The sequence below is a fragment of the Raphanus sativus genome, unplaced genomic scaffold, assembly GCF_000801105.2.
Source record: "Raphanus sativus cultivar WK10039 unplaced genomic scaffold, ASM80110v3 Scaffold1158, whole genome shotgun sequence".
Taxonomy (NCBI): domain Eukaryota; kingdom Viridiplantae; phylum Streptophyta; class Magnoliopsida; order Brassicales; family Brassicaceae; genus Raphanus; species Raphanus sativus.
In genome coordinates, this window is record NW_026616471.1 from 1 (window position 1) to 23107 (window position 23107).

At 35.9% G+C, this 23107-nt stretch overlaps 5 protein-coding genes and 1 pseudogene across 6 annotated transcripts; 4 read left to right on the plus strand and 2 right to left on the minus strand.

Moving 5' to 3' along the window:
• Positions 1–8: 8 nt before the first annotated feature.
• Positions 9–1529, plus strand: LOC130503822 (solute carrier family 40 member 3, chloroplastic; the record flags this gene model as incomplete). The annotated part of the gene is made up of 7 exons (XM_056998384.1): positions 9–71; positions 157–258; positions 336–447; positions 517–663; positions 743–849; positions 925–1038; positions 1121–1529. Coding segments are annotated over 7 exons (942 nt in total), but the record flags the coding sequence as incomplete, so codon positions are not given.
• A 3426-nt stretch (positions 1530–4955) lies between these two features.
• LOC130503821 (threonine--tRNA ligase, mitochondrial 1-like) lies at positions 4956–8036 on the plus strand (annotated as a pseudogene).
• Positions 8037–8627: 591 nt separating this feature from the next.
• LOC130503819 (uncharacterized) lies at positions 8628–9686 on the minus strand. 2 transcript variants are annotated; one of them, XM_056998380.1, is made up of 3 exons: positions 9434–9686; positions 9267–9321; positions 8628–9170 (listed from the first exon to the last, which is right to left on the minus strand). In XM_056998380.1, exons 1-3 carry the CDS (start codon positions 9594–9596, stop codon positions 9074–9076), a joined length of 315 nt encoding a protein of 104 aa, XP_056854360.1. In that variant the 5' UTR covers positions 9597–9686; the 3' UTR covers positions 8628–9073. The 2 variants fall into 2 exon arrangements, with proteins under 2 accessions (XP_056854360.1, XP_056854361.1); XM_056998381.1 differs by having other exon boundaries at positions 8628–9087; positions 9434–9684.
• Positions 9687–10060: 374 nt separating this feature from the next.
• On the plus strand, positions 10061–11179 carry LOC130503820 (serine/threonine-protein kinase ZRK7-like). The gene has a single exon (XM_056998383.1). It carries the CDS (start codon positions 10061–10063, stop codon positions 11177–11179), a length of 1119 nt encoding a protein of 372 aa, XP_056854363.1.
• Positions 11180–12138: 959 nt separating this feature from the next.
• Positions 12139–17768, plus strand: LOC108812507 (lon protease homolog 1, mitochondrial). The gene is made up of 19 exons (XM_018584784.2): positions 12139–12624; positions 13189–13254; positions 13491–13679; positions 13789–13854; positions 13931–13972; positions 14055–14177; positions 14256–14354; positions 14436–14501; positions 14590–14676; positions 14782–14821; positions 15014–15185; positions 15283–15407; positions 15526–15656; positions 15729–15833; positions 15921–16034; positions 16123–16290; positions 16397–16498; positions 16572–17210; positions 17295–17768. Exons 1-19 carry the CDS (start codon positions 12172–12174, stop codon positions 17478–17480), a joined length of 2973 nt encoding a protein of 990 aa, XP_018440286.1. The 5' UTR covers positions 12139–12171; the 3' UTR covers positions 17481–17768.
• On the minus strand, positions 17757–21133 carry LOC108812508 (uncharacterized). Its single transcript, XM_018584785.2, has 5 exons — positions 20738–21133; positions 20317–20504; positions 20060–20115; positions 18604–19959; positions 17757–18439 (listed from the first exon to the last, which is right to left on the minus strand). The coding sequence occupies exons 2-5, from the start codon at positions 20429–20431 to the stop codon at positions 17834–17836; spliced, it is 2133 nt and encodes a 710-aa protein (XP_018440287.1). The 5' UTR covers positions 20432–20504; positions 20738–21133; the 3' UTR covers positions 17757–17833.
• Positions 21134–23107: the final 1974 nt, after the last annotated feature.

The following is a 23107-nucleotide window of genomic DNA, read 5'->3' on the forward strand; positions in this document are numbered from 1 at the left end:
CGGGAATAAACAGACCAATTGCTCTTGCACAAGCAAATGCTGTCCTCAACAGGATTGATCTGCTTTGCGAGGTATACTACTAATTCTATCTCCGTATTTATGCTCTTTAAACACTTATCAATTCATGAAATGAACAAGATTGTAACCTTTAAACAGATCGCTGGGACTATGTTATTTGGCGTCCTCCTATCCAGATATGACCCTGTGACCTGCTTAAAGTTCGCTGCCACACTAATGATTGGTTCTTTGCCAACCATGGTAAGTAGAACGGTTTCTATGAAGCTTCTTAATAAAGGAAACACAAAGCTGATGTGTTCTTTATTTCTTTTTTTCAGACAGCTCTCATATGGCTGACCAACAAGTTCTCCTCTGGAGTCCTGGACCGTCCTAAATGCTCCCAGAGCAGCTGTGCTCCTGAAGGACCTCGTTCTGAAACCGACAGTATATGTAAGAAAGCCTTTTAGTTTATTAATACTTGGTTAAGCATATTATATGACCATTTGCTTTGTTCATCAGTTGATTTGGGCATGGAAGCTATCAAGCTTGGATGGAAAGAATACATTCAGCAGCCGGTTCTTCCCGCTAGCCTTGCATACGTCCTTCTCTGCTTCAACATCGTCCTCACCCCAGGCAGTTTGATGACCGCATTTCTAACACAACGATGTATGCTTCTTCTTTAAACAGTGATTCACCATGATTCATATCAAAAGATATACTCAAGTGAGAGTGTCTTTTCAAACAGGTGTGAATCCATCAGTTATTGGGGGTTTTAGTGGACTATGCGCTGTGATGGGAGTCGCTGCAACTTTCTTATCAGCAAACTTGGTTAAAAGATTTGGCATTCTAAAGGTATTAAGTCTCTTAAAAGCATGTTATTAGCGTTTCAAGCTGGCTAATGTTTGTTGCGATGGCGTTTTGAAACAGGCGGGTGCAGTAGGATTGTTTTTCCAAGCTTCACTCCTCGGTGTAGCTGTTGCTGTGTACTGGAGCTCTTCTCTATCCCAAAAGAGCCCACTCTTCTTCTTCTTGTCCATGATCGTAAGTCCCCACTCTAATTACACTCTTTCCTCTCTTTTACAGTTTTGGTTTTGACACAAAAAGGGGTAACAACTTCTCTCAGGTACTATCAAGGCTAGGCCACATGTCTTACGGCGTTGTGGGTGCTCAGATTCTTCAAACCGGCATCCCATCGTCCAAAGCTAACCTCATCGGTGCAACTGAGATATCAGTGGCTAGCCTAGCTGAGTCACTGATGCTCGGAGTAGCCATTGCTGCCAATGACGCTTCTCATTTCGGGTTTCTTGCGGTTCTGTCTCTTTTATCAGTTGTTGCGGCCTCTTTGATATTCTGTAGGTTGCTGAGGAATCCTACTGATGAACAAAGACGGCTCTTCTCCTTTGATCCTCTTGCGATTTGAAAATTATACATTGAAATGTTTTGTATAGTTAGCTTCACTATCATTGTATAAATTCTTCATTTTATTTTGAAATTGGAAGAAAATATGAGTTATATAATCTCAATTTGAAGTTGACTTCCATTTTAATATCTAGATCCACATTCTACCCCTTAATCATTAATTAAGGGATGTCAGTGAATGCGAATTTATCAAATACAGTGTTATTGGTTAATGCATTTTAATATTTTTATTAAAATCTAGTGTAATTAATTTTATGACTGTTTAATTACTTATAAAATCAATTGTTATTAAAAAAATTGATTTTTAATGATTTTTATAATTTTATTAAATCTAGTATCATCGAAATTTGAATTCTAGATAATTTTACTCATAAAACAAAACTTTAAAAAATTCAAATGTAACCTCTATATTTTTAAAATTATTACACTAGCAAATTTTGAATTTTTTTAAATATGAAAAACTCTTTACAACCCTTTAGAAATTTAACAAATCTATTGATTTTTAGAATCAGATAACTCTACATAAATTCTACTCTCACTAACCCCTCCTTAGATTGTTAAACCAATAACTAACAATCTCAATAAAAAAAATTCCATAGAAATTAAAGGTAAAAATATATTTTTGTGAATATAATTTTTCGTTTTACGTCTCATAATCTTATACAACTAATAAGACTAGTAAAAGATAGATGCATTTAAGTTTTAGGTCGATAAAAAAAACCAATTACAATGTTATACCAATGACGATGTGATCTACAAGATTAAACCCGAAAACTTGAGATGAATCAAAACATCCAAGATTTGTTTAAAATTTAATATGTTTGTTTTAGTTGATGTGTAAGGTTAACACATTAATTAAAATATGAAAATTTCGATACAATAATTATATAAAATAGTATTTAATAAAACTAGTTCAACTAATAAAAGAGTAGTACTATGTAATTTGATACAAATCTAAAATAATATTAAATTTTGATCTAGAATAACATCATCTATTTTACAATAATATAAACAGAAACAAAATGAGCACTGCATAATAATGTTAGTTATTGGTTTAACAATCTAAGGAGGGGTTAGTGAGAGTAGAATTTATGTAGAGTTGTCTGATTCTAAAAGATCAATAGATTTTTTAAATTTCTAAATAGTTGTAAAGAGTTTTTTATATTTAAAAAGTTTTTCAAAATTTGCTAGTGTAATTATTTTTTTTGCTAGTGTAATAATTTTAAAAATCTAGAGGTTACATGCAAGACTTTTAAAATTTTGTTTTATGGGTAAAATTATCTAAAATTCAAAACTCAATAACACTAGATTTAATAAGATTGTATATCATTAGAAATTAATTTTTTGAATAATAATTGATTTTGTAAGTCATTAAACAGTCATAAAATCAATTACACTAGATTTTAGTAAAAATGCTAAAATACATTAACCAATAACACTAGATTTTAAGAATTTAACGGTCATGATAAATTCACATCCCACTAACACCCTTTAATTAAGGATTAACCGGTTAGAATCTTGATCTAGATATTAAACCGGAAGTCAACTTCAAACCGAGATTATATAAATTCGTATTTTCTTCCAACTTCAAATAAATGAAGAATTTAAACTATACAAAAGATCTCAATGTAATACTTTTCAAATCAGTTCGCAAGAGGTTCAAAGGAGAATAACCTCTTGTAGATCTTGTAGATCACATCGAAATCATATCGAATAAAACTGAATTTGAGTATAACATTGTCTTCTTTTTTTTGCCCAAATTAAAATTATATTAAAAAGCCCAAAAGCTAATACGAGGTCCAAATCCTATAAATATCCTTACACAAAAAAAAAAACAAATAAACAAATGGGCAAAACAAAAAATTGGGCCAAGCCCATTACCACCAACTAGGGCAACCGCCTCACTCACGATCCCCTCGGACGCTGCCGCATCTCGTCTTCTCCGGAGTATATCATTGTCATTGGTTTCTTTTTATCGACATAAAACTTAAGGGGGATGTATTCAATTTAGCATTTGATGTGATTTGATTTTTAATGGAGTTTTAGATGATTTTAATAAGTTGCAGAGATTTTGGTGATTTTTGTTAAACTACTCTAGAATATCACCTAAAACAATGGGATTTGAGTTTTATTTTTTTTAACTAAGAAACTCCACCCAAACACCCCAAAATCACCTCAAAACTTTAAAATCCCACAACTTAAAATATTTTCAATAACAGTGGATTTCAGATTACTTTACGAAATGTCAAGTTCAATAACAGTGTATTTTAAAGGAGTTTTTAAAATGCATGTTTGAATAACAGTGGATTTGTCATTTTAATACAAATCACCTGAAACTCTCAGTTGAATACACCCCCCTAAATGTATCTATCTTTTATCATTCTTATTACTTTTGTATAAGAGTATGAGACGTGAAAAGAAAAATTATATTCATAAAAATATATTTTTACGTATAATGTCTATGGTAACTTTTTATTGAGAATGTAACCTCAAACACATTTGGTAACCAGTTTAATAAGATATAAAAATATTTATATCTTAATAACCAATGTTTAACTGATTAATATTTTAGAAGAAAAGATAAATTGGAAAGATAAATTTAATGTGAAATGCATAAGAGAACAATTTTAGTGCATGAAGTTATAATTTTTTAAGATTTGACAATTCACTCTCAGTTATGAAATGTATAATCGTGTGTTCTTACACTTGTCACTTGTTCAATTTTAATGGATAGTTAAGATTAAAAACAAAATTAACAAAGGAAAACAATCTTTGCTTTAAAAATAATAAAATTTGATGAAAAAGAAAAATATCTCTTTACTTTTATATAGTTGTATTTGGTCTACAATTAAACAACATTTATAAAATATCAAATCTTAAAACGCATATAGAAACGTTTATATACAATTGGGGAAAAATCTTATCTCTAACTTAAAGTTCATAAACTAATCTTTTATTCATAAACCGTTTTAAAAATATTTTAGTGTTATAATGAGCAGAGGTATTTCACTAATTCGCCTTACACTTATATTATATAAGTTTAGATGATTTTTTTTGTAACTGACATTTTAAGTTCTTTTTTTAATTCTTAAGATTTATGTAAATCAAATTAATTTACATGATAAATGTTTAAGATCATATGATTCATGTAAATCAAATTTACGTGAGTCCCATGATCTCTAGAAGTTTTTTTATATTTAGCCTTGATGCTTTGGACCAGAAGCTTTCATATCTTTTACTGGTTTTATTTTTTTACTGGTTTTATGATATTTCCATGATAAAACATATCAAATTTCTTTCTCATCTTTTCTCAACAAAAAAAATTACCATATTTTATTATTTTCAATATATATAATATGGATTTTAGGCAGTAATTTTTTAAAATTATGTATTGATTTTGTAATTATTTAGTTAACTGAAATATTATATTCCAATTTTATAATTTCAAAATAGATAAAAGAAGAGAAAAATCTAACTTTGTCTTGAGAAAATAACTAAACCGAATTAAACCACTAAGTTTCAACCTGGCCTGCTTTGATTTTCCCGCCCTATATTCTTCGTCTCTCCACCGTCTCCCTAAGTATTATGGAAATCTTATATTTTCCTGTTTTTGCTTTCCTCTTTTTTGGATCAAACCTGTTTGCTTTCCTTATTTCGATAAGCATATAAGGTTTAAATAGAGTTTTACACAGCCTTTGTGAGTACACTTTAGAGTTTTACATACCCTCTTCCACTACCAATGGAAGCTAACCATCCAAAGGACGAGGCGTATCTCTCCGCCGTTATCCCCAAGCGTATCAGCCTCTTCGAGCAGATCCAAGCCAACCAGCTCGAGAAGCTCAACTCATCCGATCAAGTATATAATAACCGATCCTTACGTGTTTTCTTGATCTTAAGGCTTTAAGAGACTGATGATGGATGTTGTGTGTATTTAGGGTTACGTTGCCAGATGGGAGCGTGATAGAAGGGAAGAGATGGGAGAGTACTCCAGTGGATATGGCGAGGCGGGTTTCGAAAGGTTTGGCGAATTCTGCGTTGGTTTCAGCGGTTAACGATGAGCTTTGGGATATGTGTAGGCCATTGTAAGCTCGAGTTTTTCAAATTTGATAGTGAGAAAGGTCGGGATACTCTTTGGCATTCTAGTGCTCACATTCTTGGTCAGGTAAAAGGAGTTTGTTTAGTCTTTATTTGACTCGTGGATAATATTTTCATTGGCTTATAATGCTTACACTAACATTATTGATTAATTTAGACCGGTTTAGATTGATTTACTACGGTTTAAACCGATTTGAGTTAAATAAAATCGGATTTTAAGAAAATAGTTTCGGCTAGATTTTTGGAACATTGCTTATGAGTATGAGTGTGATCTTGGGTGCAGGCTCTTGAGCAGGAGTATGGGTGTAAGTTAGGACCATGTGCAACCAGAGGGGAGGTAAGAGCAACTGTTTTTTGCTAATTGTTACTCGGTTTCAACATAACTAAGGGGATGCTTCTTTGTGTGAAGAATGGTTCTTGGTACTTTAAATGTAATGCTATGCAATGGTGGCTTAGTTGTTGTGGATTTTAATTGCAGGGTTTCTACTATGATGCATTTTATGATGGCTTGGCGCTGAACGACAAACACTTCCCTAATATCAAAGCAGCTGCTGCAAAAGCCGCTAAGGTGTATAAGTTTTAAACTACATGCTTTTAAGAAAAAAAAATCTTTATAAGTGAAAATTGAATGTAATAATATCTCACCCAACTCTTAAGTCTATTTTCTATTGCTCTGATTCTTTTCTATTTTACATCTAATTAGGAAGCGCAACCATTTGAAAGGATCGAAGTGACGAAGGATCAGGCATTTGAGATGTTTTCTGACAACAATTTTAAGGTCCGTTATTCATATTTGTCTTGTATGATTTTTTTTTCTCTAGACTGATACTTATGCTGTTGATCATATTCACAGTTTCTTGTTGTTTAATATGATGTCACATACTTATTTCAGGATGATGCACACATATTCTGTACAGAGGATCAGGTTTTGTGATAGACTCGTTTCTCTGGCAATGTTTGAAGCTCCTTTTTCCTCCCATTTTTTGTTTGTTAATGTTATCTGTTTTCAGGTTATGGATGAAGTGAAGGCTGTGTTGGAGTTCATCGACTATGCATATAAAAATTTTGGCTTTACCTATGAGTTAAAGCTTTCAACGGTACCATATCTGAACTTCTTTCACTAGTGTGATACGTTCCAAATTTTATAAACTTTGCGTGATATGTTCCTAACTATTTCATGTTTATTTTAATTACAGAGGCCAAAAAATTACCTTGGAGATTTGAAAACATGGGATAAAGCTGAAAACGATCTCAAAGTAGCCCTGGATGCTTTTGGAAAGAAATGGCTGGTAATGTCACTTATCCATCCATAAATAGATACTTAGTTTATTCACTAATCCGCATAGATATTAATTTGCAATGTTAAAAATCGTTATGTGGTAGTTATGTGCTTTTATATGAGATTCTTGATTAGGCTGATGGCTAGACCGAATTTTAAGCTCATAGATCAATTTTTAAAAAACAAATTGTTTTGTTTAGGTCTGTTAACTTGTCTTGTTTTTGGCAGTTGAACGAAGGAGATGGTGCATTTTATGGCCCAAAGATAGACATCACAGTCTCTGATGCAATGAGTAGGAAGTTCCAGTGTGCTACATTACAGGTTATGATCCTCCCCAAACACTGTTTAGTTTTTTTTCTTGTTGATGCAATGTCAGAGCAGGATCTGATTGTATGTTTCTTGTCTGCTCATCACACACCAGCTTGATTTTCAACTTCCTGATCGATTCGAACTGGAGTACTCAGACGAGGACGAAGGGGAAAAGGAGAAGAAGAAGCCGAGACCTGTGATGATACACAGAGCAGTGTTGGGATCAGTGGAGCGTATGTTTGCCATACTGCTGGAGCATTACAAAGGGAAGTGGCCCTTCTGGCTCAGTCCACGCCAGGCCATAGTTTGCCCTGTATCAAAGAAATCTGAGGAGTATGCATTACAGGTCTGCACTCTTTTACTGAGAAATCTGATTGTATGTTCTTTGCCTTTTTTTTCTTTTGTCTCTAATAATACATTTCAAACAGGTGAAAAGACAAATCCATGAAGCTGGGTACTATGTTGATGCGGACATAACAGACAGAAAGATTGATAAAAAGGTAACAGCTTTAAATGTTTTTGTGGTTGACTGGTTTAGTAATATTGATTTAGTGTGATGATTGTGGTGGTGGTGTGTGTGTAGGTGCGAGAAGCTCAAGTTGCTCAGTACAACTACATACTTGTAGTTGGTGAATCTGAAGCTGCTACAGGACAGGTTAGTTATTAACTGGTCTATTTTCCTTATATAGTGTCTCCCGAGCTTGACTAATTTTGTGACATTATAACAGGTGAGTGTACGGTTAAGAGACAGTGCAGCCCACTCGGCGAAGAGCATCCAGGATTTGCTGGAAGATTTCAAGACCAAGAATGCAGAATATCAATGAGATCCGACTCTTTCAAGTTCAAGTTTGATTTTGTTCAGATACATAATGTGTTTTTTTTTGTCATTACATAATGTGTTCTTTTTCTCTAAATTCAGTTTGCAAGTTATATAGTGAGCCCATATTGTATGAAAGTGTTTTATCTTTATCATTAAACCATATTTTTTGAAGTTTCGTAACTTATGATTTTCCTCAAGCGTTTCTGTTTCTTGTTTATAATATATAAAAATAAATTTTAGTAGTAAAAAATTATTACATAATCCGTCCTTACACATAGTAAAAACCTAATTAACTGATTTTCTGCATAAAAAAGTAGAAACGAAACATATTTTTGAAATATTTATCTTTAGAAATAGAGAGATCATGTTCGTTATGTTGTTGATGCATGCAACTACTCAAAATAAAATGGGTAAAAAAAAACCGTTGAAGATGCTATCTTGCTAACTTGGACAAAGAAAGACAAAAGAATTTGTCTTGCCTTTACGAGATAAGCTCTAAAACACTAGTAGTATTATAAAATATGGTCAACCGGAAGCGCTTGAAGTAGTTTGCATGATTGGTGATCTTTATCCCTATAATCCCATATGAGTTTCTTAATGATTATTTAATTAATTGATTGTACTTTAATTGTACTTAAGAAACTTGTTAAGAAACTATTAGAATATGTGCTCCAATGGTAGTTTCTTAATTAGGGTTTCTTAAAAAAATTAACTTTGAAAAAAAAGTGACTTTGTTGTTGTGATTATGTAGACATAAGCATGTTTGATTCTTTACAAGCATTCGACTTTGATTCTTTACAAGTCTGTGACTTCAAAAACACAAGAATACAAGTCACATAATACACAAGAGAATGGCCCCTGAGAACACACTAGTACAAAGTGACATATGCATGAGTATTAGAACAAGATACAGCAAAATAAGAAGAACCAAAGAAACAGAACGCAAGAACACAAAGTAGACATAAGAACAAGAAACTTAACTCCATACCAGAACAACCTAACTCTAACCAGCATTTATTCCAGACGAAAGCAATAAAGAGTAAAGCAAGAAAATTGAAAGTAAAGAGAAGTGGAGTAATCGTACCATCACCAGTAAGCATACTTCACCAGAAACAAAATCCTCTCAAATGAGTGTTGATCTTCTTCAGGGACATTCAACACAAATAGACTGAGACAAAGACATCACAAAACATCAGTACCGAACACATCAACGAGTGTTGATCTTCTTCAGGGACATTCAACACAAATCGACTGAGACAAGACATCACAAAACATCAGTACCGAACACATCACAAAACAATCCGCTCCTAATAAAGCCTCCAACGAGACTAAAGCATGAATCTTTACCTCGACAAAGGCCTCAAGATCCATAAAAACGCAAGGATCCCCTGAACAAACCCACCTGCAATGAACAGAACAGTACAAACCCCCTTGTTCAAGACCCAGAAACTGAATCGTCTACACAAAAACAATTAAAAAATCGAATCTACTTAAAAGGAAAAATCGATCCTTACGTTGATGAAATTGCAGGGTTGATGGGAAGCAAACAGAGAAGAGGAAGATCAAGGATTCTCGACCTTGTGCTGAAGTGAAGCTGGAGAAGGAGAGTGGATATCGAGTCTTGGCTGAGAGAATAGCTAGAGAAGAAGGCGATGAGATTGATGCCGAGGATGGCATCGTTCTCTACGGATCAGACGCGTCGTCCTTCGGTGAACACGAGAGAAGAAAGAAGAGAGAAGAGAGAAGAGAGAAGTCGAAGAAAGAAATTGAAGAAAAAAAACATTAATAAATCCTTCTATCATGGTTAGCTGACACGTGCTCATAGAACCCCCTTAGTAATCGGTTGCGAAAGTTCCACACTCAGGATCGGTTATATGCAATTAATTTCTTTTTGATTTAATTAAATGCCCCATTAGTTCTAAAAACTCCTAAGAGAAACCGCGATAAGCATGCTCTGATACTAATAATAAACAGTTGCAATTTGCGTCGAGTTTTTCTTTTCTTTTTTCTCTTAAGCAGCTCAATACAGGCTGTTACGTCGGACTATACGTTTGTTTAAATATTTGTTAGATTCCTCTGTTTTTTCATTAGTACCAAGAAGTTAGTAATCTCCTAGTATTAGCTTCCCGATTAAAGACATGATGATGGGTTTGTTTAAAACGGAGAGTGAAAAAAGTAAACATTCAGACAAAAACGGAAGCCTGTTGCTAGAGGAGCTAATCACATCTTCAAACGGTAAATACAATCCAATCCGAATGTTTTCTTCTGACCAAATTATCAAAGCAACAAACAACTTCGATGCAGATCGTATCATAGCAAAAGATAGATTCACATGGTACAAGGGTACTATCGAAGAGCGGAAAGTACTCATCAAGAAATGGGAAGGAGATAACGTCTTTTTCCCTTCCCCTGACAACGCTTACCGCGACATCGCTGTTTTATCTATGATGAGTAGTCATAAGAACGTTTTGAAGCTGGTGGGTTGCTGTTTGGAGTTTTATAAACCGGTCGTGGTTTGTGAGTATGCGGAGAAAGGACCTCTAACTCTACAGCTTGAGGACAAGGACGGTGGTGTTCCGCTACCTTGGACTGCACGGTTAACCATCGCCAAGGAGATCGCAAACGCGGTGGCTTATCTTCACTCAGCGTTTCCTAGGGTCATAATCAATAGGGATATAAGCCCTCAAAATATATTCTTGGACGAAAATGGGACGGCGAAGCTGTCCTCTTTCTGTTTGAGCATACCAATCCCGGAGGGAAAATCATCTGTGATTGATGATAAAGTAGTTCATGGGATATCTACTGATCCGGAGTATAACGGGACAGGTATAGTTTCGGAAAAGTTTGATGTATATAGCTTTGGAGTTACGATGTTGTTTCTACTAGGCGGTGAGTTTGGCCTTGTATGGTTATCGGCTATCATTGGGCAGATTGGCTTCCCATTTGCTCCTGCTTATGCTGAAGAAATGGCCGATCAGTTCATGTACGTGATAGATTCGAGCATCTTCAACGGTGAGAGTGAAGTTTCGTGTGTGCAAGTGGAAGCGTTCTTCGAACTTGCTATGAGATGCATTAGGTTCTGGCCAGGACATGACATGCTTACGATGGTTGATGTGGCCAAAGAGCTTAAGGGAATGGAAAATCTTTCCTCAACGTCTACTGATAGCAAACATCATCAACCGTTGTCAGAATTGCCTAAGCCGTTGATCGATACAAAAACTGTTTTGGGGAAAGGAAAAGGTATACTTTATGAAAATTGATTCGGCTCACTGATTGGAGTAGTTTTCGTTTTTCTTATTTATGTGTGTTTCTGTTAAATGTTAAATAAGATAAGTCTCTAGAGATACAGGAAAAGCGCGCGGAGACTTCATCCGAACATGATAAAGTCAAAACTGATCAAGTCCCAAACAAATTGTTTTTTCTTTGTTTTCATATAATCATAATTTGGTTGTTGTTACTTTATAGAGGTAAAAACTATCTAGGCCAAGCACAATGCTTCTCTTCTCTGTTCAAAGAGAGACACTGCTTGTAATGATAGTGCTTGTTTCGTTACAGTCTTTTGTTATGATGAATAATTTGTAGAGAATCATTTGTTTCTTGTGTCAATCATCAAAACTGATCCAACCCAAAAACATGTCAGATTATATATATCATCTAGCTCCTATCCAAACGCTCAAATATCCGAAGTACTTGATCAAAACATTCTAAAGATAGGTTACTAATGATTATTTATTTTTTTTTTAAATGAGAAAGTGGGACAAAGAACAGTAAAAATCGATCGTGTAAATACAACTTTTAAGAATTCTTCAAAATGTCTCAATGCCACTTGCATCATTTATATTTTGGTTCACATTTTTATGTTTTACTTTATGAAATAATTATATTGGTTATAATAGTATCGGAGTAGCTAGATATTCGATGTTAGTATATTGCTCTACTAGTTACCAATACCACTACAAAGGTTTTTATAAGGGTTTTTAAAACATAGGAGTTTTAGAATTTTTTCTGACATTTCTGTTTACCTTTTTGCTTTTTTTTTTTTAATTACTTTTAGTTTTGGTAACTTGTTTTAAAAACCTCAAGCTTAAGCTTGATCAAAACGGAACCAATATGGATCGGAACTGGTTAGGCCAATATAAAGGGGCCTGTATCTTATACCAATGAACATGGACAATACCGACCTAAAACGGCGTAGTTTTTAACAGTTAGTGAAAATGGTTAGTTCTCTCTCTCCTCTTCCTCGAGGAGGTTTATGAAGGGCTTTGAGACACATCTCCTCCCTCTCCTTCAACCTCCTCCTTCTTCATTCTCTCCAGAACTTTCTAATGGTTACTTGCCTCAAAGGCAAGGCGTGAACAACCTTAAATCCGCAAACTTTCACCCTAGATCCTCTCCCTCGATGTTGAAGCTCTTCTCCTCCTCCGCCGCTTCGCGAGCCCACCATCTGACCCCGGCGATTCGGACCGGGGCGAGCTCGGTGGAGTCTCCGCTGCTCAAAGCGCTGAGTCACTTCACCGGGTTGAATCGGAGATCGAACTCGCTGGGTGGTGGTGGTCGCCGTGTTTTCTTCTGCTCCGATAACGCCTCCGACGCTGCTGCGGCTGAGGCCGAGGCGAAAGCGGCGGAGTCAGATTCAGATGGGTCTGAATCGAAGTCTTCGTCGGCGATTGTGCCCACTAACCCTAGACCCGAAGATTGTTTGACGGTTAGTACTTTCAATTGCATTAAAGTTTGTGGTGGCTTTATTATGTATCGTTAGCATTTCAATTGTAAAGGGCAAATCCTATTCGTGTTGAAATGATTATGAAGTTGTAAACTTTGTTGGGTTATGACTTTGAGTGCATGTTGCTTATGAGATGATTTTTTTTTTCATCTTTGTTCTATTAGTGGAGACACTAACCCTAGACCCGAAATTGCGTAACGGTTAGTTCAATTTGTATTCGAAGCTTAGTTGAATTGCATCAAAGGTTGTGGCTTTATTGTATCTTTGGCAAATTCAATTGTATTGGCCAAGTCTCATTCTTGTTGAAATGATTATAAAGTTGTAAACTTTGGGTTATAGAATGTGTGTTTTGTTAATTGTAATGACTTTTTGAGTGAATGTTGCTTATGAGATGATTTTTTTTCTCATCTTTGTTCTATTAGTGGATACATTTTCAAAAGCTTACACGGTGGTTTTGTATTGCTTATAGCATTTTTTTGGATCTAGATTTGGGAGCTTTATCATTACTATTGTAAGTGGGTTTATGTTTGTCTTGTGTAATTGCAGGTTCTAGCATTACCGGTGGCACATAGGCCTCTTTTCCCTGGGTTCTACATGCCAATCTATGTCAAGGTTTGTCAATTCATCCTTTTTATGGCATTCTACAAAATTTGCTGTTGTTTAATCCTCAGAAATATCATGTAGCCTTAGAACTCTAGATTGGATATGTTTTGGAGTTTAGTAGATGTAGAAAGGATCACTGATTATCTAGTTACAAGAAAACACCACATATACTTTGAAATATCTACTGGTTGTATTTCTACATAAATGTAAGCTCTGACCATCATCTGCATTTTTTCTGTGTTCAGGATCCTAAAGTACTGGCAGCGTTACAAGAGAGCAGAAGACGACAAGCTCCATATGCAGGAGCTTTCCTTCTAAAGGATGACCCATCATCAACTGACTCATCTTCAAGCACTGACGTGGAGAAAAACATAAATGAGCTGAAAGGGAAAGATTTGCTTAAACGGCTTCACGAAGTTGGCACACTTGCTCAGGTATTCTATTGCTGCTGCTACTACTCTTTTTAGCTTTCTTTGTTTGGTCTCCGTGTGATAAAATCAAAAGACATGACTACGATGATTTTTTATTGCTATTTTTTTCTAGATTTCAAGTATCCAAGGGGATCAAGTTATCCTCGTTGGTCATAGACGGCTTCGCATAACAGAGATGGTAAGTCGGCTTGGCGATGATCCTTTAGTTTATAAAGTACACTTCTTTAAGTGTGAAATTTATGTTCTTGATTCAGGTGAGTGAAGAACCACTTACAGTCAAGGTCGATCATCTGAAGGTATACTTGCTTTTCCTCAGTATGATGTAAGAACTTGGAAACTCTGTGATGAATGAACCTTATTTCTTGCTCTCTGTCGCAGGATAAGCCGTTTGACATGGACGATGATGTCATCAAGGCAACATCCTTTGAAGTTATTTCAACGCTTAGGGATGTACTAAAGACAAGCTCACTGTGGAGGGATCACGTCCAGACATATACCCAGGTACTTTCTCTTCATGATAAAAAAAAAATGTCTCAGGATACAAGTATCTTAAGTTAGATGTCTTTCAATCTTGTGTAGCATATAGGTGAATTCACTTATCCACGGTTAGCGGATTTTGGAGCGGCTATATGTGGTGCAAATAAACATCAAGCTCAAGAAGTTCTTGAAGAACTAGATGTAAGTAGTTTCAGTATTACTGCAATTGTATGGTATTGCATGCTTAGTCAATATCTCATCTCTTTTTATTGCTCGACTCAGGTTCATAAACGTCTGCGGTTGACACTGGAATTGATGAAAAAAGAAAGGGAAATTAGCAAGATTCAGGTAAATGTCATCTTCTTACTTTCTTGTGTCTTTCCACCTAAGCAGTTTGAATGACAAATAGATTCTAATTTTTTGAATCCCTGTACAGGAAACTATAGCAAAAGCAATAGAAGAAAAAATTAGCGGTGAGCAACGCCGTTACTTGCTAAATGAGCAGCTCAAGGCTATAAAGAAGGTATTCTTCACAAATTGTTCTTGTTAGTTTCGTTTACATACCAGGTCCGTATGGTAGATTAGCGTATTTTTGTAGTCATTTTAATTCTGAAGTGATCTAATACAGGAGCTTGGTGTGGAGACAGATGACAAATCTGCACTGTCTGGTCAGTACTAGCCTAAAGTATCTTCAATTTCAAGTAGTCATTGTATATCCACATAAGAGAGATTAGATATATAATCTTAATGCCTCATATTGATTACCATGCATTCATGAGGCATCAATGTCTTTAGTATGATTCCGATTGCACTGTTAATTGCTAGACAACTGCAACTTATAGTCCGATTATTTATTGCAGAAAAGTTTAAGGAAAGGATTGATCCTAACAAGGAAAAGATTCCAGCGCATGTGTTACAAGTCATAGAAGAAGAGCTTACAAAACTGCAGCTGTTAGAGGCGAGTTCAAGCGAGTTTAACGTGACCCGTAACTACCTTGATTGGTTGACCATATTGCCTTGGGGAAATTACAGGTTTTCAACTCTTGCTTTATTCCATGATCATCTTATGCCACCGAATGGTATTTGCTTTGTGTTAACTGATTGAGTAATCTGTTTATTAAATTTGCAGCGATGAAAATTTTGATGTTGTGCGAGCACAGCAAATTCTTGACGAGGATCACTATGGCTTATCTGACGTTAAGGAAAGGATACTTGAATTTATTGCGGTTGGAAGGCTTAGAGGCACTTCACAAGGTTTGATTACTTTACACAGTAGTTGCTGTCCCCTTTCTGATTTGGTCTTGAATAATGAGAAAGAACCTTTCCTAGTTATAAGCTCAGCTTCTGAAACTGGTGTATATGTGTAATCCAGGGAAAATCATATGCCTCTCGGGTCCTCCTGGAGTAGGTAAAACTAGCATTGGTCGTTCTATTGCACGTGCTCTTAATCGCAAGTTCTTCCGGTTCTCTGTTGGAGGGTTAGCAGATGTCGCTGAGATTAAGGTAGTATTAACACTTTTTCTGTACTAGCAGGTCTTAGTCTGTAATAAATCATTCTCGTAATAACATGTTTAGGGGCATCGCCGAACATACGTTGGCGCCATGCCAGGAAAGATGGTGCAGTGTCTCAAGAGCGTGGGGACGGCTAATCCTCTTGTTCTAATCGATGAGATTGATAAGGTAAGTATTAGCTTCTTGAAAGTTTGTCACCATCATTGTCATAATACTAGCTCTGCAATAATATTTGTTTTATTTATCTTCGGTTAGCTTGGGAGAGGCCATGCTGGTGACCCAGCCAGTGCTTTGTTGGAGCTTCTGGATCCAGAACAAAATGCAAATTTTCTGGACCACTATCTTGACGTTACTATTGACCTCTCAAAGGTTTTATTAATTTGATCAATAAACTTTGTTTCTTGTGATTCTAAGCTGCATGAGAATTTAATTGCTGATTTCATTTCCCCTACTACAGGTTTTGTTTGTGTGCACAGCAAATGTGATAGACATGATTCCAAATCCTCTGCTAGACAGAATGGAGGTGATTAGTATTGCTGGCTACATCACTGATGAGAAAGTGCACATCGCAAGAGACTATTTGGAAAAATCAGCACGTGGAGATTGTGGCATCAAGCCTGAACAGGTTTCACTTTGATCCTATTCTCCAATTGTCTCTGGTCTTTGAGTAATTGTCTTGGAATCACATACTTTCTTCTGGAGTTTTCTTAGAATTATTGTACTACTTGCAGGTTGAGGTGAGTGATGCAGCTCTTCTTTCACTGATAGAAAATTACTGCAGAGAAGCAGGAGTAAGGAATCTACAGAAACAGATCGAGAAGATTTACAGGAAGGTGAGTTTTGCTACAAGACTCTCAATCTGTTCCCTCAAGCTCACATCTAACATGAGTTAGTTTTCATTTGTAGATTGCTCTTAAACTAGTGCGCGAAGGAGTAGTCCCTGAAGAGCCTGCAGTTGCAGTTGATACCGAAGAAGCTGAAATTGTGACCAAACTTGACGTGGAATCCACTGAGAACAACTCTGTCCCCGTTGCTAAAGAACCAAAGGAAGAGGCTCAAAACGAGAAGACATCAGTTGAAAAGGTTATGATTGATGAATCAAACCTTGCAGATTATGTAGGCAAACCTGTGTTCCATGCAGAAAAGATCTATGAGCCCACACCGGTAGGAGTTGTGATGGGTCTAGCCTGGACATCAATGGGCGGTTCAACGTTGTACATAGAGACAACTGTTGTGGAGGAAGGTGAAGGTAAAGGTTGCTTGAACGTAACTGGTCAGCTCGGCGATGTAATGAAAGAAAGCGCACAGATCGCTCACACGGTCGCTAGAAAGATCATGCTAGAGAAAGAACCGGAGAACCAGTTCTTTGCAAACTCCAAGCTTCATCTCCATGTTCCCGCAGGAGCTACACCCAAGGACGGTCCAAGTGCAGGCTGCACTATGATCACATCGCTGCTATCGCTTGCCATGAAGAAACCTGTTCAGAAAGATCTTGCAATGACTGGAGAAGTCACTCTAACTGGTAGAATCCTTCCTATTGGAGGGGTAAGTTGGGTACTCTGAACTCTATTAATGCTTTTTTGGACACTACAAAGCTTGCTGCAAGTTTCTAACACAAAATCATCTCAGGTGAAGGAGAAAACCATAGCGGCGAGGCGGAGTCAGGTGAAGACCATCATATTTCCGGAGGCAAACAGGAGAGACTTTGAAGAGCTTGCGGAGAATGTTAAAGAAGGGCTTGATGTTCACTTTGTGGATGACTATAAAAAGATCTTCGACCTTGCCTTTGTCTCTGACAACAAGCAACAAGACTGAGAGAAGTCACTTTGACCTTCTTCCTCTGTTGTTGTCTCCATCTATAAACAAGAAAACCATTCTTGATTCTTTCTTTGCTTTTTCTTTATACTTTTGTCCCTTCAAGAAGGGGGTCATGCTGTAACAATTTTTTTTCATAATTAGGATAGTTTATTTATGTGGTTGGGACCTCTTTCGTACATTCCCACAGCCAGATCATTATGCATCAAAATAAAAATGTCTATCTGCTTGTTATACTATGAACACATATTGGCGTTTGAATTGCACTGTTGGTTACTTTTAACTTTATCTCAATTCTCATGTCAGAGAAACTATTACATGAAAGAAACATAGACTAGCATTCGTTCTTGGCTTCAATGTTCTTTGAACACTGAAGCAAGTTCATTAACTAAATCATCAACCAATGTAGACACTATCTCTCCCTCAATGTCAACGCCTTCTTCATAAGTCTCTCTCTCAAAATCCAGCCAACTCCCTTCTAAACTGCTCATTTCTTTTTCAACAAGCTCGTCCATCCTCATCTCTCTCATCTTCTTCAACCCCTGAAACTCTCTGTTCAGTTCTTCTGCTAACCAATCTCTACGTTCAAACAATATCCCGTCTTTCCACAATAGCCCTCTGCAGCTACCCCTAAACATCTGCTCGCATTTGAGCGCTAAGCAGTTATTGACATAATCAAACAGTGTCTTCCTCTTGAGCTTGGCTGCTGTTGATTCTCCACGGCCTTCCATTTCATTGAAGAGGCTAGCAGGTATTATGTCAGTAGCCATTCCCAAAGCGAATTCTTTCACCATCAGTTGGTCAGAACCGAGGATCACAGATATGTACTCAAGCTCCCAGTCTAGCCTTTCTGTGGTTTGTCTACAATCAGAGAAACCCTTGCTGCAAGAGCTTCTGAGATCATCTGCTTTTGTTACAGTGCTAATGCTGCTAACTTCATGCTCTTCTGCATCCATCATCTTTTTTTTTCCGGGAGAGATTACACAAAACATAATTAGTTAGAAAGCCATACATAATGTAGAAAGATTTGCAGGTAGAAACAGTGCCAAGATACTAAAACTAAAGTTATAAAAATATGACAAATAAAATGCATATAGATTGATTGCATCATGAAGGAACTAACCTGAAGTTTTTGTTTGTCATAGAATGAAGTGCAGTCAGAAACAGACTCACTCTCTGACAAAACTTTATCTACACCGTTTTGAGTCGACTTGTCATACTCTGATGAACGTGAAGGCTCTTCTTGGGCCAGGCTACAACTAGAAGACTCAAGCTTAGAAGTCAGCTCTCTGAGCTTTTGCTCTAGCAGAACATTTAAAGGATTACCACCAAACATATCCAAACTAACTGCAGAGTCTGTGTCTTGATCAGTTACTTGTGTGGAGGATAGTGAATCAGATGAGAATGTGAATGAAATCACATCTACTTCCTTTCTCCCATCATCTTTGCCTGAGCTCAAGCCACCATCAATAGTAATGTTACATTTGATCACATTTTCGCCCCTTTTGGTTCGTTTATGATTGGAGATTCCACATTCTTGCGTCCCATTTGGTGGTTTCTTGCTCCGGGGAAGAGTCTTTTTGCGCGACAGAGATAGAGAAGTATTCTTTCCTGCCGGTTCAGTCCTCAAACCGGACTGCTTTGATATCGATCCACCACAGTCCACTGGAACCTTGTTGTTGTCCCTGCAGTTCTGTCTCTGTTCATTCTGCTTAACCACACTCTTCCCAGTGCCAATGGGAGGTCCTCTGAGACCATTAACTATTCGTTTTTTAGGTTCTGCTTTCTCCTTATGTCTTGGAGAGTTTCTGATGACACTTAAGGACGTTGCATTGACCTTCGCTTGTGCAGATACATGAGGTGGTGGCCTCGCTTTACCCTTCAAACCATCATGACTGCTTTTGCTAGTAAACGGTGTTGTGACTTGGTGGTGCTGTGACAGTGACACTTTCTTTGCAGCTTTTAGTTTGTCTCTTAAATCTTGTATCCTCGTAGGAACTGAAGAAGGAGAATCTGAAGGCGAAGAGAACCGTGTTCTAGTGACCATCCTAGGACTTCTTGGTTCAATCATTCTCGAAGCTGCTTCCATTACATAAACACGGTTCCTGGATGGGACAAACCCAGGACTCCTGATAGGAGACAAGAGTCCACTGCTGGCAACAGAGATCGGTTTAGCTAACCTGGGAGGAAAAGTTTCGGACTGAAACCTCTCAACCGGTCTGTTGCTACCAAGACCAAGATTCTCATATGCATTCCATTTGTTTGTGTTTCTTGAATGTCTGAAGAAGAATGGATCAAGATCAGGAGGTTCCTGGACATTTGGTACTGGTAAAGACTCTAAACCCATGAGCCTTGCAACCACACTTGGGGCTATTGTTGTCCCCTGCCCATCATCACTGGTAATAACAGAAGATGCACAACAGCTAGAGTCACTTCTTGAGTTGTAATTCCGATTCTTGCCAATCTTATCAACCTCATTCTGCATTAAAATTCATATATTACACGAAACAAAACTGAAGAAGACTTTACAAAGGCACTTGACATAAAACAAGATAAAATAGTATTTTGAGAAAACTCACGAGAGAAGAAGCCTTTAAGAGGTTTTGAGCATTCTGTTTTGTCTGCTTTGCTTCTTCTGGTACAAAAAACAAAAACATGTTACAACCAGAGATCTTTAAAACATAAACTGCATTCAATTACTTCTAACCAGAACTACATTGTCTCAGACCAGACATAACTACAAGCCAAGAGAGTTTTCACAAGAACTGAACTAAACATTGCAATGCCTTTTTATTTTATTTTTGAAACTAAAGATTGCAATACTTTGTAGACACACCTGAGAGTTCAGAGCTACTGGTGGAAGAGAAGAGCTTCTTCTTCCGTGATTTTCCAGGCCAATCAAATAGATTTAAAAGCCCTCCTCTTGATCGTTTCCTCTCAACAACCTCCATTTATTTATTATTATTATTATTATTACTCCATCTACAGATTGCAGTCAATGAATCACTTCTCCTGAAAATGTAACTTACCAAAAAAAAGGGATCTCAGTTTAAGAACTGCACCAGATAACCAAATAAAAGACCAAAAAATTTAGAAACATTCAATAACTGACCCAACTATGAAGAAGACTGTTACTAATCTACAGTGAGACGTGGACACCACAGGATAATACAGAACAGAGCTTTGAAAGAAGACAAGGACAACTCAAACAATGTAGTAGACACAAAAAGAAAGAACAGAGCTGTGAACCAGATTACCTCTGGGATGCCAAAGACTTCAACTTTCACTTATGGGCACATTCCAAAATTGGGTTTTACTCGAGAAATCAATGTAAAAGTAAAGACTTTGACACGTTAAGAGTCAAAAAAATGTAGCTAACGGGAACAGAGACCCAGAAATGCTGCAGAGTTAGGGGGGAAGTAACCTAGCTAGCTAGCCCTAGAAGCGACCAACAAGTTCTTCTCACTAGGGGGAATGGTGTGTCTTGTGTTCCTCAGAACACCCAACAATTGAGAAAGAGAATGGCAAAAACAAGTAGAGAGAAAAAAAGGAGAGATTTTTGAGAAATGGGTAGATTTAAGATTTGGGTTTGATAAGGAGGGAGGGGCCAATAGAGAGTGCAGAAGCAGCATAGAACTTGAAAAGAGAGAGAAAAAACGGCTTTTTGAATTGTCCACTCTCTCACTCTTCCCACACCTCTGTAAAATTTAACTAAATTATTAAATTAATTAATTTATCCTTCTTTATTATTTTTTAATTTTTTATTATGAAAAAGTGGATTTCTTCTGCATATAATCCAAACAGAATATAGTTTAAATCTTGTATTTTTCTAAGGCGACGATCTAGTATTGACGAAAGAACTATAATGAGTACAGAGAAAGAAAAAAGCGGAATAATGTTCAGTCTGATTAGCTGAATCTGTAGCAAACTGAGAAATCGACAATACATATGTTTCTTCCGTTGGGTTATGGAAGCATGCAAAAAAAACTTTATAGTATACAGTGCACACGTCTAATAGTGCCAACTCGCAATAGTTGATTTCCCACGAGTTTGGGAACCACAAAAATGGGTTTCCGGGCTCCACTTTTATAATATTCCTAAAAATAATTTAGTACGTTAGATCGTGTTTTTGTGTAAAGGTTTTGTCCAGTAGTGTTCTTGAAAGCGAATCAATACTTGCTGCTGAGCGCTTGTCATTGTAAAGTTTTGGTGCATCATTACGTGCAATGGTTTCTCTTCTCTGTGATGGTGGGATACATCCTAAAGATGGTACACGAGTATTGTTCTGGTCCATTTTCATAGTGTCTGAAAATATCATGTGAATAAGAAAATGAAACACGAACTTCCATGTTACCTTTACCAAAAAAAAAAAACTTCGATGTTACCAAAAAAAAAATGGATGATGCAGCAACTATGCATAGATTACTCAAGTATTGCAAGTGTTCTATTTAAACTATCTTCGAAGTATTTTCCTATGTTTTCTTCTACAATAGGAGATCTTCATAATAAAAATGAAGTTTACCGTAGATAGAGTGTTCAAATGAGTTATAACTCATGAAGCTGGCTAAAGCTAAAAATCAAGAGCATGATCTCTATTTTTTTAAGTTCATTTAATAAATGAATTTAATGATCGAGTTTAAATTAGATCAAGTTGTATTAACGATCTTTAATGAATATAAGCTAACTCATGAGCTGATCGTTTTTATATATATATATATATGGATGATTTCTATTTTTTATGTAAAAATATAGTTTCTTACTAATCATATTTATTTTCTAAAATTAAAATGTAAACTAAAAAAGTATATAATATATATAAAAAAAGAATATTGATATTCAATCCTCATATCTTATATCTATTTTAATTTACATTATAATAAAATTTCTATGAATATTACCTAATCTTTCAATTTGAATAATATGAATATGATTTGAGATACAATGATCATAAAAATCATATTTGACTTTATTTGATTTACAATAATTAAATCATTCTTAGCATTTGATTAAATATACTTTATTAGTCTTGATTTTATTCATATTTAATTTTAACTCTTTTAAGGAATTTTAATTATATATCATAAATATAATATTCTATATTTTATTTCATTATTTTTTAAATTCTATTTTTTTTATTTGATCGCGAGTTAACTCATTTAACTCATGTTCTAGATGATTCGAGTTTGAGTTTGTATACTAAAACTCATATAATAAATGAACTGACCTGAAGTAACTCATGAAAGACCTAAATTTACTATTATTGAGTTAAATTAAACGAGATAACTCATTTTTGACACCCCTAACTGTATAGTATTCTTTTGTAATAGCATTGTTCTAAATATAGAGTAAAAAATAGATATCACTATTTATTCTCCTAAATATAAAAATATAGTAATTTTTTATTTAAGTAGTAATTATTAGAGTAAAATTACTTTTTAACTAATATAGAGGTAAAAATAGCAATGAATTTGAGATATTTTAGAAAAAAATTAAACATTCTTATATTTAGAAGACTGGCATATATGTTAATATAAGATCATTATTTAAATATGTTTATATGTTTCATGAAACTGGAGATCACTAACGCTAATTTCATGAAATTATAGCAAATGCTACATCGTGTTAGA